The 14,061-nt window shown below is 35.2% G+C and overlaps 1 protein-coding gene across 3 annotated transcripts in view; it reads left to right on the top strand.

The window, feature by feature from the left end:
- LOC117120541 (YTH domain-containing protein 1-like) overlaps positions 1-14,061 on the top strand; it is a 24,958-nt gene that overhangs the window by 454 nt on the left and 10,443 nt on the right. For 2 of the 3 annotated variants that reach the window (XM_033265560.1, XM_033265559.1), the window contains exons 2-11: positions 3,208-3,309; positions 4,458-4,610; positions 5,111-5,352; positions 7,974-7,997; positions 8,732-8,774; positions 9,054-9,326; positions 9,957-10,051; positions 10,933-11,159; positions 12,109-12,193; positions 13,402-13,550. In XM_033265560.1, the coding sequence (XP_033121451.1) occupies positions 3,208-3,309; positions 4,458-4,610; positions 5,111-5,352; positions 7,974-7,997; positions 8,732-8,774; positions 9,054-9,326; positions 9,957-10,051; positions 10,933-11,159; positions 12,109-12,193; positions 13,402-13,550 (1,393 nt within the window). The remainder of the gene's footprint in view (positions 1-3,207; positions 3,310-4,457; positions 4,611-5,110; positions 5,353-7,973; positions 7,998-8,731; positions 8,775-9,053; positions 9,327-9,956; positions 10,052-10,932; positions 11,160-12,108; positions 12,194-13,401; positions 13,551-14,061) is intronic. The other variant, XM_033265561.1, reaches the window with a different exon arrangement.

The raw sequence follows: 14,061 nt of genomic DNA, 5'->3' as shown, positions 1-14,061 counted from the left end.
GAACTGGATGAGTCACCTTCTATGAATCTGTCTCTTATACACATCTAGATGTGTATAAGAGACAGGGTTAGTACAGCCATATAAACGCTTCCTCAAATGTTTACCTGCTGTACGTATGGCTAGCTAGGGCAGGCCTAGCCTGGCGAGGAATACACCTAGGGCTAGGGCCTACCTAGGCTACACTAGGCGGTGAATCTTTTCGGTATTTACATATATATTGGCATGGCCTGACGGAGACGCTGGTGGAGCACACCACTAGTTAGGCAAAAGTTTTGCCAAGTAATAATAGGTAGCTAGAAACAAAAAAAAATTGAAATGTCCCAAATACGTAACTGAGAATAAAGCATTTTAAAACAAAAATTATGTAAATCGGACCAATATTAGCGGAGATATTGCTAATTTTAAATATGTTTTTTGCTGGAGTTAATTCCTATTGTTTTTATTATACAAGAAGTGTGTCCCTTACAGTATTATTATTTATGACTATCCTAGGTATGTAGCATTTTAGGCCATGACCATGTTAAAATAATACTTGACAATTACTAATGATTATAATTTAGTATCTTCTTAGTATATATATATTTATATTAGATTTATTAATTTTTATCAACTTATAGATTCTACGTATAATAATTATATTGAATCGCAAAACTCTAGGCCTAATTTGCAGGACTCGGACAACACGATGGCCAGCGGGGAAAACATCGTTGACCCCGCGTGTAGCTGCCGCAAATTAACGAGGGCGCCCTCTATTCGTACGAGCCAAGCCTAGCTGCAGTACGTGATAAGACAATAGAATTTTATGCCATCTATTTCAATTAATATGCTCACAAATATTATTTAAAACTTACTTATCTTTATAGTTTAAAAACTGAAGAAAACAAACATGTTAACAAAAAAACTAGCGAAGGTTTCTTTTTATTATTGAAAATCGACGAAACATTGGTTGTACTAAAAAAACTTCTACTAAATCGATTCGCGCGCTTAAAAGGCCAATAACTTGGTCCAGAAATCATTTCTGGAGTGTTATCTGGAAGTAATTCGGTCAAATTGTTGTATACTTCCGCGAAATACCTAATTAATACATTGGATATCCTATCTCCATTGGGGCACTATTTTCTATCACCGATCTATAGCGCCCTCTATCGGTTTTGTATCTAGCTATAATAGGCCTAGGATAAATGCACTACCCTAGGAAACATACCAGGTTTTGTATGCACTTTGAGGTGCAGAGAATTTGACTTCAGAAATTGGTTGAGGATGAGGGTGGTCCAAGAATCATTTTTCTAACATAATTAGATAAGTAAATTGGTCAAAAAAAGGTCAGGGGCAAAGGTCAAAGCTATAAGGTCCTTGTATCTCTGCAACCACATGTGGTAGAGAATTGAATTTGGTGCCAAATTGTTTGGATCATGCATCTATTTGCTCTAATAGAACATTTTGCTAAAAAAAGACCGGAAATGCCATTTCTGACCTTTGACATGCTTCAAGGTCATAGCCAAATTGTCCTTATATTTCCGTAACCACTGGCAGTAGAGAGTTAATTTTGGTGTCAATTTTTTCGGAACATTCATGTTTCTACAGTATTTCGTCTAATAAAATAGTTTGTTAAAAAATGACCTGGATATGCCATTTCTGACCTTTGACATATTTTATATAGCCATTTTGAGTTGTGATTATCTCCGCAACCACTGGTGGTAGAGAGTTAATTTTTGTGCCAATTTATTTGGAACATTCATGTTTCTATTTAGTCTAATAAATGAGTTTGCTAAAAAATGACAGGAAATGCCATTTCTGACCTTTGACATATTTTATATATGATATCCATTGAGTCATTATTATCTCCGCAACCACTGGTGGTAGAGAGTTAATTTTGGTGCCAATTTGTTTAAAACCTCCATGTTTCTATTTCTTCTAATATAATTTTTTTTTTTCTACAAATGAACGGAAATGCCGTTTCTAACCTTTGACATGTTTCAATGTCATAGCCTTAGTCCTTATGTCCGCAAGCACTGGTGGTGTCAATTTAATCGAACATTCATGTTTCTATTTGGTCCAATGGAACAGTTTGCTAAAAAAAATGGCTGGAAATGATGTTTTTGACCTTTGACATGCCAACATACTGTACAGTATATTATTATTATTACATGTGTTTCTGTTTAATTTATTAGACCATTTGTTAAAAAAAGTAATATGTATGGGGCTGAGGTGGTATAGACCCTACATCAATTATATATGATATCCATTGAGTCATTATTATCTCCGCAACCACTGGTGGTAGAGAGTTAATTTTGGTGCCAATTTGTTTAAAACCTCCATGTTTCTATTTCTTCTAATATAATTTTTTTTTTTCTACAAATGAACGGAAATGCCGTTTCTAACCTTTGACATGTTTCAATGTCATAGCCTTAGTCCTTATGTCCGCAAGCACTGGTGGTGTCAATTTAATCGAACATTCATGTTTCTATTTGGTCCAATGGAACAGTTTGCTAAAAAAAATGGCTGGAAATGATGTTTTTGACCTTTGACATGCCAACATACTGTACAGTATATTATTATTATTAAGGCATATGCTTATCTCTTTACATACTTGCTGTAAAGACTTAATATTGATCTGAAATTATTCATTTACATGTGTTTCTGTTTAATTTATTAGACCATTTGTTAAAAAAAGTAATATGTATGGGGCTGAGGTGGTATAGACCCTACATCAATGAAAGTCCCTCCCTGAGCCCTCTATTTCAAATTCCTGGATCTGCTGCTATTACCTTTCTTATTCTTCGTTATATTTTCTAATTGCACAAGTGTGATAAATTAATTTTTGCTGAGGGCTTGATTTTTTACAGTACCTTCCCTTGCATTATTTTGCTATGAGTAATCTAATTCAAAGCATGCATCATCATCATGAATATTCATTTAATTGCTTTTTCACGTGTTCTAAAACCAAAAATAAGTGAATTTTTTCAGTAAAAATTTTATTAATTTCAACTAGCAACTGATGGACTCTGTGTCTGTGCTAGCTCCCCATCTGCCTTAAATGTATTTAAATATTTTTGTGTGATTGCAATTTTATGTAAGGCATTAAATTTGAATAAAGAAAGAAAGAGAAATAGCAAGCACAAGTAAAACTTTGCATTTGCTGATCACCTCCCAGTAAAAGTTTTATTAATGCTGATTTTCTAACTTTTTGATTTCATTTTTTTCCAGGAGATGATGTTGTCCATGTGATGACAGACTTCCTAGCCCCTGCTGATGATGACTTTGCTGATGAGATGGATGCAAGTACCACCTCAGCAGGTGATAAGAAAGGTAATCATTCCTTTTGTAATTATATGAGGCTTGCCTTCCCAAAAACCAGCTGACTGTCACTAAAAATGTTAAGCTGAATAATTTTCATGACAGTAAGAATGTGGCAGTGTTATATACAGTAGTACAGAGAAGCTGTAACACTTTTTTACTCATAAATTTGGAAATAGTTACAGTACATAAAAATGTTGAGAAAAATCTGAATATATTAAAAGTCAATGCTTTTGCCACTGATGCTAGTTTTGGCATTGCATGCAAGCCCCCTGCATTCATCTTTTGTTTTCATCATACAGTAGGTTTGCATAATAACAGTTTGTTGTGATCATCCTTTAGTAATATCAATTACTATACTTGGCAAATACAACAGTGCAACTTTAGGGTTTTTGTCAACCCTTATTGAGTGCTACATTACTGATATCACAATGCCATCTGACATCCTTTTGGGTACTAAGCAGTGATTCTTCTAATCCAAGCTTTTTCAACTGATGTATAATATTGTCTGTATTTATGTGTATTTTTTTAACAATTTTAAATTTCATTGTACAGTAAAAACAATTGTTTGTATCTGATAGTTATCATATTAAGTTTTAATCAAAAATATTAGTACTCTAAGTATTAGGCTGAGTCTGATACAGCAGTTGAAAGTGCTGTGACAACTTCTTCTTTTTTTTTTTTAAGTTTAGCTGTTGACATTTCTAAGAGGAAATTTAAGACTTTGCTGTCCGAGTGCCTTTGAACATATGTTTTATGGTTTCTGGTGCTATATGAATTAAATGATTGATTGATTGATTAAGCACTGAGTTACATCAACTGCTTAGTAGGTACATTAGTAGTTGGATATCTCATCTGTTTAGTTAATAACTTAGTGGTTAAGATGCTTGCCTATAATCACTGTGACAGCAAGGATTTTTCTCGTCTAAAAACAACCCAATCTCTAAGCCTCATAAAGAAACTTCCGCTGATAAAAGTATCATGTTATTTAATTTATTCTAGAGGGCCTCTGAATATCAGTCGACTTCCTAAGATACAGTATTGTACGCTGGAACTGGATGAGTCATCTTCTATGAATATGGTTTTTAAAAAAAGTGAAAGAACTACATTTAAATACCGAATAAGAACTTTTTTTTTTTTTTTTATACATTATTTTGTAGTTGCTGTAGTTAAGAAACCATTGAAACCCAAGACCAAGCCTGCTAAAGCAAGTAGTAAAAGCAGCAAGCCTGCCAAGTCATCCACTCCAAATACTATGGAGACAAGCTCACCAAAAACATCAACTGATTCCAAACCTGACACAAAAACTAATGGTAGGTCTTTTAAATTACACTTTTTTAGTTGCAAAATTACTAAACATTCATTTTATTGCTTACTCTTTTGAAGGGAGGGAGGAGTTGTTCTGTAGTTAAGTTTTTTTCCCCTGAAAAGTCGCACCTCCTTACTTGAGGTAGCACGCCAACTTAGCAGTGCACGGTAGGGGAACCATAGGCTTATCCTTGGTGGAAGCTACCGGAGCCCAGCAAACTGACACCGATGTACCTGCGTGTACACGGTAGTGATGGCAACTCTACCTCAAAATCAGGGGTGCGCAATTTTCCTCCTTTGCTTTCTTTTGCCTTTGTTTCTTGTGGCTTCAAAAGCACCTTGAGATGGTTTTCTGTGGAAGGCGCTATATAAATATACGACCATTAACCATTGAGTAGAAGGGAGGCACAGAAAAGAATGTGCATGGTACGGTACTCCCTCAAACTGTTGAAAATATGTATGATTTCCTTGACTGAAACGTTACATACTTGTTTTTAATTTCTAGCGAATGGAAAAGTAGGTGCAAGCACAAAAAAGAAAACCGTCAAAAAGAAAGCACCTTCAGATGCTACAAAGAGCGAGGGTTCGCCAGCAAAGAAACGGAGGGAGGTGAAGCCGGAGACACCTGCCCAGGAGAATGCATCGGAAAAGGACAAAAATGAACTGACAGAAAAGAAAGAAAAGTTCAAATCACCTAAAAAGAAATCTAGTACATCTAGAAAGTACAGAAGTGATGAAGCTGCAAAGGTTTGTTTTTTTTAAAATATATTTGTAACATAAAAATAAACCAGAGGAATTTGGTAGTAAGATTTATTTCTTTCTATTTTTGTGCAGTGGCCATTGTTACACAAGTCTTATACCATGATTCTAATTAACTACAATTTATTTTCTTTTTAGCAGTTGCTATTGTTACACCAGTTTAATTCTGATTAGCTTTTGCCCTACTACAATCCATACAATATACAATTGTACAATATCCAATCAGAATTAGGAATAGGTTAAAGAGTAATGTAACAATGGCCACTGACTTTCATTTAATGATTTGTCTTTCGCAAGGATGAATTTAATTGAATTTGTTTGGTGTGAAACATGCCAGGGTAGTCTACGAAAGTTTGAAGACTTGCTTTATATATGAAGACAGCCCCTAATATATTTTTGATACAGTAGTTTACATTAGGCATGAGGGAATTTCATAGATTTTCACTTGTCGCCGGACAAGTACCTTTGAAAAATGCACTTGTCCTGAAGACAATTGTACTTGTCCCAATATTATTGCACAATAATCATAAAAAATAACACAAAAGTAAAGTATTTTTGCTAAGGTCCTACAACATTAATATGCATACTGCAATGATCACGCAAAAATGTTTTTCTGTCTTTTTTTAATTTGCAAGAATTTCAATAATGTATAATATGGAGAATTTTAATAAAAAAAAAAACATTATTAATAATATTCTATGTATGTAGGAGTGTGTGGATCGCTTTCTTATAGCGTGTTTAAAATTCGTCATCACGACAACTGCAAGTAAACATTTCTCAGGCATGGTTGATTCCCACAATACACGAGTTCTCAGCCAAAGGCTGAGAGGACTGTGTTTTATGATGGTATTTGGAGAAAGGGGAGAGGGTGGCCATATCGTATGTTTGTACCCGTTTGCAGGTTTCAATCAATTCTAATACTAACTTCAAAATGTTTTTTTTTTTTTTTTTGCGGAGGATACAAACAAATTCAAATTGCACAGGAAAACATCTAGAAAAATGAATGCGCAGAATCGTAAATATTGTGTTCGTATGAAGGCCTCAATTTTCTGCAAAATATCTGTCAAAATTGGCTCATTTTCAAAATACGGCGACAGATTTCTGGGCCTAATATTTTTGTTGAGACGGGAAAATGATTCATTTATAAGCCCTAACCCCTCAATTTTTAACACCAGTTTTACAAGATTTGGATTTTATATGCACAGTGTCTCCATCACTTAAAAGTGAATGATTTCTTAATTACTTTAACAACTTTAAATCCCAATTTAACTACCCTTTCTTAGTTTGTCTAGGTTGCCTTCCCCACATGTGCAAACGAAATAGACTAGGCCTCTATTGAAGTCGGCCTAATGGCTGCTGTTCTTATTCGTACGCGAAAGTAATTACTAGTCTTGAAGTCCAGACATTTCATGTTGTCCAACTCAACTAATCAACTAATGGCTCTGCGCCCAAAGTCTTTAAATATGTCTGGTATTTATAGACTAGACCAGTGCGAATTTATATTGTAAACAGACCACATGCAGCAGGCCCAGACGACTGACGTTTAACAGGTATGATATCGTGCGAAATTGTGTGCCTACTGTAGGTCTTGTGACAGATCTGCCTAACATTTAACAATTAAGAATTCATTTACAATCTTTACTGCAGAAAACAACAAATTTTATATTGAGATAGGCCTACATTTTTACTTTTAAACTGTCCATAAATCACGGGAGTGTTGGTAACTCGAAGTTGATGCACGCAGTGCGGCAAGTAACCATGGCCTAGTCGGTTTTTTGTTTGATATCTCTTTGTGCGCCGGCAATTTGTTAATAAAATATGCTGCGTATTGTCAAGAGGCTGACTTTTTATAAGTACATGATGAAGTAGCCTATTCTGAAAGTGCTTGTCCACAGACAAGTGGTCCCTAAAATTCCTGTTGTCCGACCGTAAAAAAACACTTGTCCCGGGCGTCGGGCAAGTGGGTTCGCTCATGCCTGTACATCCATGGGTCATATTGAACACAGAACCAAGCAGCGGATTAAACATCTTCTAAAATTGTATAAGCGTCGCTGCGTGGTGCTTTCCATGTGCGTTCCCATGTTACCTACCTCACGTATTCCAGTAGTTCAGTAGGCCTATCATACATCCTACTTCATTGTAAATAAACATTTTAAAGAAATGCTTATGTCTTCATTGTGTTATTTATTCATTTTAACACTGTATACCTTGTATTTAAAACTGTTTCATTACACACAGGACAATATCGATTAAGCACTGCAGCACATATGCAAGAGCAGTGCTTAACAAAAAAAATCAGGTTTGGTGTGGTGCTTATTCGAGAGCGGCAGTTATTCCAGAATGGCAGTTACTTGAGCTGTCACGGTTTACTGTATGCTGCGCTTCAGTAATGTAGACAAGCTATGCGCATTATGAGTTACGATGAAACATTGATAGATAAGTCAAATGTTGAAATAATTACCTTAATACCAATAAGTGCGATAAGTTTACCGCTGTACATTAAGGTTATCTACATTACTGTTTATTATGCATCATAATTTGAAAAAAGTATGTTTAAAGGATTTGAATATTTTTTCATTTCATGTATCATCTACTTTTTGATGTGACAGAGAAAAAAGATACTAGATCAGAAGGTAATGACATCATTTTGTGGGTCGATGTAACTTATTATCATGGGTTTGCTCAGGTGATTTACTGGAGCCAGGAGTACAGTACTCTTAAATCCAAATCCAAACTTGCTGATTCTGATGTTTTGAATCTTGGTTTTGAGATCAAACGTTACTAGTTCTCCCAGAATTTTCGAAACGACTTCAAATGCATAATGGTCTGTCAAGTTGCTTCGTCATTGGATGTACAGTAGATGGGCCACAATATAGCATAGGTACATATAATTATTAAACCTATGAGGCTGGTCGCTTGTTCCTATTCTTGGGCAAGACACAATCTTTTGCCCCCACCAAGAGTGTAATTGTGCACCAGTTGTAGAGAGAGTTATAAAAAGTGCTTTTTTGCTAAGTTCAATACCACTAAAATATGGATAACATTTTACAGTATGCTAAAGGCATATTTTCAGGACAATTTTCATAGTCGAAGAGACAAAAATTATTTTTCTAGGCCTTCTAGTTTGTTAAATGTGCTCATTTTTGTAACCTAGTCAGATGTCAACCACTGTGGCAAAAATGGGTTTTGTGTAAATTGAATAATTGACTTAAGATCATAATTACTCAAAGCTATGCATAAACTGTGGAGTGTAAAAACAGCCTTACTGGAGATTAATGACTCGGTTTTTCATTGGGTTTTTTGTAATAGAGTTTTTATCAGTTATCTGTAACATTTTGAGAAAATGTTTTATTTGTATTTCATCTAGGAAGTAGAGGTTACCAATGTTGATCTGAATGAGCATGGAGCAGGTAAATATTAATCTAAAGCTACAAATATCTATTTGTTCCATAATAGAAGAATATATGTGTATATATGTGAAGGAACAAGTCATTTGATTATTGAGCATTTTTCGATCTGGTTAAAGTTTATAATTAAAGCTTGTAAACCAGCATTTTAGAACATAAAGTACAGTATTTGGGCTCCTCAAAACAAAGACTGACATTAGGTGTTTGAGTTTTTGTGTTGTTTGAGAAACTCGAGTATATTTTTTTTAGTCTTCTATACATTTATTAATTTTCATCCTATAGATGGTGATGATGAGCAAGAGGAGGGACAACATGAAGAGGATTTTGAAGAGCTAACCTATGAAGACAGTGATGAGAGAGAGGTCCGAACATCCAAAGAAGAAACACCAGGCACCGGGGACATGGAAGGATTTGACACTCGTAGTGAGGCCAGCTCTAGTGATAATAGTGGCTCACTAGAAAGCGATGGATCATCAAGTCATCACGGTGGCTCCCGGCGCAAACGCATCTCTCCTATTGTTTACGAGAACGATCGACGGAATAAGAATCTAGAAGGTAGTTCTTTAATAAGTTACTGTAGCAATTTCAAAAAAATAATATTTTAATATTACTAAACTATTGCATTTATTTGGAGGAATTAAGGATTCCATTATTGTGTAGATTATATAGAAGTGGTTTGGCACAGCGGGAACAGTTTGGATTCTCAAAATTAGGGTTTCAATCCCTCACTCTGCTCTCTCTCCACCCAGGATTATAAATGAGTACATGGTGGGGTTGCCTGTTTCTGCGCTCTGTACAGCAGCAACACTTAAGCAAATGGACCCATTGGGACAGAAGCGCTCCGTATTTGAAAAGAAATGCGCTATATAAATATGAAATAACAAATATAAAAAAAATATTTGCCTAGTAGTAAGTAAATTCATGCACAAAATAAAGTTGTGGATGTTGTTATCTAAGCAGGTGGAGTAGAGTCCAGACAAGTTAACTAAACAAAACCTGGCCATGACTCACCAGTTTTGACTTAAAATAGCCCAGGGCTTCAATTTGAGGTTTTACGGCTGTCACTGAGCTAATAAAAACTTACACTAGTTTAAACTTTAATTTTAATTTTGAATGGTAAGTTTGTCTTGTTGAGTTATTTAAAAAAATGTTAACTTTATTTTTTCTCCTGCATTTCCACATTAGATCAACAATCCAAGTTGAAGTATCTGTTTCGTGGTGCTCGCTATTTTCTCATAAAAAGTAACAATCATGAAAATGTTGCTCTAGCTAAGGCAAAGGTAATTGCAGTCCTGATAGATTTTAAAATAATTTTTTCAATATTGTACAATAACAGTGAAATTGATGGTGTGCATTTCAATACTTGGAGTATGTATTATACTTTCTTAACTGAGATTAATCGGTGGACCTTTCAATTTTTTCAGTGCAAAATAGTAAACCAAATGTCACTACAAGACCAATTATGAAAGTGAATCACCCACTAAAATTGTTTTAATCAGTGTTCCTAAACTAAACCTAAAAAATACATTCAGATTTGTCAGTTTAATAATAATAATAAAGTTAGTCTTATAGAGCGCTTAATGCAAAACAATGCTTCTCGCTTTCCACATAAAAGAACTTGAAAAAAAAGAATGACGCCATAAAACATCCTAACAGTAACCAAAAAAGAAAATAAACGCAGAGGAACCCTTTTCACTGCTCAGTTCTAAAGCACTTTGAAGCTCCCATAATTGAGAGCTCACTGGAACAGAACTCACAAGAGCTCGAGTGAAAGTGGCATTTGACTGTCCTATCCTACCAACAAAAAAAAAAAGTAGAGTGAATTTTGAGGAAAAATATAACAATCAGATCCAATCAGTTTTTGAGTTTAAGCAAGAGGAGCAAAGTAAGTCCTAAAAAGATGATGCTTTAGACATTTTTAGAAAATGTCAATTGACTCCGTGTCTACCTTTAATAGCTTGTGGAAAATCATTCCAAAGACAAGCAGCAGAAAAGATGCATGATCTATTGCCATAGAAAATAGTAGCCGGTTTTGAGACGTTAAGTTTGACACTCCAGAAAGATTCTTTAAAAACCTAATTGAGATGAAGGCATCTAAATGTGTTGTTTTTTTTTTTGTTTTATTTTTTTCAATATTGTTTTTAATCACTATTGTTATTAGGGTGTCTGGGCAACACCACCAATCAATGAAACCAAGCTGGGTGATGCTTTCATGTCCTGTCGTCACGTCGTGTTGATATTCTCGGTGAAAGAGAGCGGTAAATTTCAAGGCTACGCACGTATGAGAACACCTCCAATACGGGACGGACCAATCGTAAACTGGGTTCTGCCTACGGGACTCAGCCGAGCTGCTCTGGGAGGCACTTTCCAACTCGACTGGATAACAAGGTATTTATGGACAGGATTAATTAATTAGTCAATAATAACATGGAAATGATTCTGTGTATGGTAAAGGTGTTATGGATCCCAGATTAGAGGGTTAGCCATTTCCTACAAAAAATACACTTACTGTACTTAACATTCTCTGTAAGCTTGACAACACGAAATGGTGATTTGTCGGTGCCTGCCTAAACGGGTGGTTCTTAGTCGCTAAAACTAATCGGTTGTACGCACCTTCTTTTGCATTATGTTCTCCTTAGAAACACATCAGCTGATAAACATCGGAGCTGTGTGCTGGCTTATTTTTTACCCTTCTATACATGTCATACATACGCTGTTAACACTCTCCTCCCAACACCAGCTTCGTACTAATAGTGAAAAGAATGGATGGTCTTCTTTTAAAAAAGTCATATTTTTAAGCATTAATATGTTTATGTTTGCGTACTTAATAACAAAAGAAGTAGAGCAAGTGTAGCTACTGCTGCAGGAATTAAACCTGCAAGTGCAACACTCCACCAACTGCGCTTAACTAGCCTAGTTGATAGTGGCTGTTCCCAGGGCAGTACTTTCCTTCTTCAACAGGCCTAGACAGAATCTCTTCTAATCTGCTTTGTAATAGTGGGATAGCACAATGTTGCAGCTTGAGGGCACAGCAGTAGCAGAGATTATCAAAGATGGTACAGTACATGAAAGTATATGAAAGTATAGAAATGTGATGTTGAAATGTTTTATTTTTTTTGGTTTCATGTATTTATTACTATACTGTAGATTAAGTGTTACTTTTCACCATGAAACATTTGCAATTTAGAAATTCACCTAGTAAAATACTTTCTTATTGGAAGGAGGTTCAACTTAACATTGTGTAACCAGGTTTCATTATATTTTATTTATTTTCATATTTTATTTTCATCGTCCTTTGATCATAAATGTTCACCAATATTTCCGGTTCTTGCTGTAGACAAGATGTATCATTCACAAAAACACAGCATTTATACAACCCTTGGAATGACATGAAGCCAGTGAAGATAGGACGAGATGGCCAGGTAAACAGTTTCCTTTAACACCAACGACTTTCTTTCTTAATGAGGCTTGAGAAAACCTGTGAAGATTAAGATGGAATCAGTCACGCGCAATTGTCATTAGCACGTATATGTTTAAATGTGGCTCCAAGTAAGGTAACACCTTTGTGTCTGGAAGGTTCAGAAGTGTCATGCTTGAATAATTTGAGGTCATTCGGGATAGTACAGCATAAGGTTCACACACTCTGCACAAGAAAATGCACATCTCTCTATTACACTTGTTTTCATTTAATGTATTCTTCTCAAAAAATTAAAATTGACAATAAAGGAAACAGCAAAGAACAAGCACAAACAATATGAGACAGGACACCCCAAAAGTGAACTTGAGTGGGGGCCCTTCTCAAGAAACCACCAAATGCTTATGTTTATAAAAATATATAAACATTTAAAGTTAAAACATTTTAAAAATTCAATATTAAAATAGGCATATATTAAAAGTATTAAAATTTTAAGATGATTCAAAATTTACTTTAAAATTTAAAATTTCAAATGCTAAAATAAATATAAAATATATCAAAGCACTTAAGCAAGTTTATTCCTTCTAATGGTCTATATCTCCATAATCTTCACATTTTGCAATTCTCCATATCTATGCTACTAATACCCGTAATATTACAACAACTGCAGTACTGTAAGGATATGTCTTCAAGAATAAAGATTATTGGATTAAGTAAATGTAGCGCTTTTTGAAAGGTGTAGATAAAAAATATATACAGGCTCAATAATTATATGCGAGGTAGAGGTAGGACATTAAAGCATAAGTCACAGTGTCATTGTGCTGAATTGCGTATGGGCGTGGTCTGTGACCATGCACTTAGCCGGCATAAAGAGGCGCTTATAATAGCTACATCTTCACATCATTCCACAACAGGGATTAGTAATTTAGAATTTGGATAATACCCCACTCTTCCAAAAGATGTAATGGGTACTCTAAAGTGCAAATGAACCAAATGTGTATACTTGACCAAATCTTTTTCCGCGAAGACTTGGTTCTACCAACCGAACCATGATGAACGGCTCAAACCTGCGCTGATGTTAAGGATGTAGTTAGCAGTGCCGCTGCCTTACTACTTACCCATACCAATCCCACCATATGATTTAAGCTTGTAAAAGAGCCACTTCATTATAAGTGACCAATAGTGATCAACATTTTTTTAATTCTTTTTTGATAGGAAATTGAATCCCGTGTAGGTGAAGAGTTGTGCCGTTTGTTTCCAATGGATCCACACATTGACATTGTGGAAATTTTGCGCGAAGCACGCAGAAGACGTCGTGACCAAGATTCTCGTGGTAGTAGCCGTCCGTCACGTGACTCAATGAGGTTAGCCTACTTATATGGACTTTATGGACTATCTTCAAATGTTTGCGTATTGGGTGCCTAAGTAGGCTAGCCAATGGACTAATTGATTTGCAAGACTACTGTGTAGGGAGTCGATGACAAATCGCGAGAGTTTTTGTGGGATACACAGTGTTAGTGTACATACACTGCATTTAATCTTCGTCCTTCTTTTAATACCCCATTCTAAACACCTCGCCATTATATATTGTGACATAGGTTGCGGTAGGTATGGAAGGCTTATGTCTAAGAGCACTAAGGCTATTTAAAATAGATGTCTGGTGCAGAAAATGGATGCAAATTCAATCCTCTCTCATATTTCCCAGCATGCTGTACGGATTAGAACTGGTTTTTGTTTGTTTTTTTTTCTATCACTGCTTTTCTTTTCAATTTGGGATTTCTAGTGTACAGTAATTTGATTTTTTTTTTTAGTTGATACATTTCTGATCTCATTTATCTAATTGACTTATATATATATATATATATACCGTATATA

This window comes from Anneissia japonica, unplaced genomic scaffold, assembly GCF_011630105.1.
Source record: "Anneissia japonica isolate Jap-2015-1 unplaced genomic scaffold, ASM1163010v1 scaffold287917_len653891_cov171, whole genome shotgun sequence".
Lineage (NCBI taxonomy): Eukaryota > Metazoa > Echinodermata > Crinoidea > Comatulida > Comatulidae > Anneissia > Anneissia japonica.
Note: the sequence above shows the minus strand (reverse complement) of the source record. Positions and strands in the feature narration are given on the sequence as shown.